The sequence below is a fragment of the Myotis davidii genome, unplaced genomic scaffold (assembly GCF_000327345.1).
Source record: "Myotis davidii unplaced genomic scaffold, ASM32734v1 scaffold874, whole genome shotgun sequence".
NCBI lineage: Eukaryota > Metazoa > Chordata > Mammalia > Chiroptera > Vespertilionidae > Myotis > Myotis davidii.
Window position 1 is genome coordinate 114,313 of NW_006285611.1, and position 1,252 is coordinate 115,564.

At 37.9% G+C, this 1,252-nt stretch overlaps 1 protein-coding gene across 1 annotated transcript; it reads left to right on the forward strand.

Moving 5' to 3' along the window:
- Positions 1-7: 7 nt before the first annotated feature.
- Positions 8-1,252, forward strand: LOC102757869 (olfactory receptor 8K3-like; the record flags this gene model as incomplete). Its single annotated transcript, XM_006756306.1, has 2 exons — positions 8-615; positions 1,213-1,252. Coding segments are annotated over 2 exons (648 nt in total), but the record flags the coding sequence as incomplete, so codon positions are not given.

Sequence of the window (1,252 nt, forward strand, 5' to 3'; positions counted from 1 at the left end):
TACCCAACTCACTTTCTTCAGTATATTTATCACCAGTGAACTTTTCATTCTGTCAGCAATGGCCTATGACCGCTATGTGGCCATCTGTAATCCTCTGCTCTACACAGTCATCATGTCACCAAGGGTATGCTGGGCACTGGTAGCAGTCCCCTATCTCTATAGTGCTTTTCTCTCTCTGATAATCACCATAAAGATTTTTATTTCATCTTTCTGTGGCCATAATATCATTAATCATTTCTACTGTGACAATCTTCCCTTGTTGACATTGATATGCTCAAGCACACGTGACATTGAGTTGATAATACTGATCTTTTCAGTGTTCAATTTGGTTTCATCTCTTCTGGTGGTCCTTGTGTCCTACATACTGATCCTCCTGGCCATCCTCAAGATGCAGTCTGCAGAGGGCAGGCACAAGGCCTTCTCCACCTGTGGATCTCACCTGACAGTGGTGGTTGTATTCTATGCAACTCTATCCTTCATGTATATGCAGCCCAAGTCCAGTCATTCCTTTGACAGTGATAAAATGGCCTCTGTGTTTTACACTTTGATCATACCCATGCTGAACCCCTTGATCTATAGCTTGAGAAACAAAGATGTGAAAGGTGCCCTGCATAGCTTATGGAAAATCCTGAGCAAACGCCCTAGGTGAAGTTCAATATCAAATGTATATACCATAAATTAGGTTATAGAAGCTGTTTATGATATATGATAAGCCTTAGAAAGCAGTGACATTTAATAGGCCTGGGAAACTAGAAATGTTTTCTTGTTATCAACTTGTAAATGTTCACCTAATAATAATTGTTCTCATATCAGCTGCTGGTTGGTACAATATCTGCAAATCAATAAAGATGACACACTATGTAAATAAAATGGATAAAAATCACATGATCATATCAATTGATGTAGAAAAAAGTATTTGATAAAATCCAGCACCCATTTATGATAAACACTCTCAGCAAACTCAGGATAGAGCAAAGATATCTCAACTAAATAAAGGCCATATATGAGAAACCATAGCCAACATCATATTGAATGGGCAAAAGGGACAAGCATTTCCTTTCAGATCAGGAACAAGACAGGGATGTCCACTTTCACCAATCTTATTCAACTCATTACTGGAAGTGCTAGCCATAGCAATCAGACAAGAAGAAATAAAAGTCATTTAAATTGGAAAGAAGTAAAATTGTCATTATCTGCAAATGACATGATACCATATATACAGAACCCTAAAGATTCCACCAAAAACCTATGA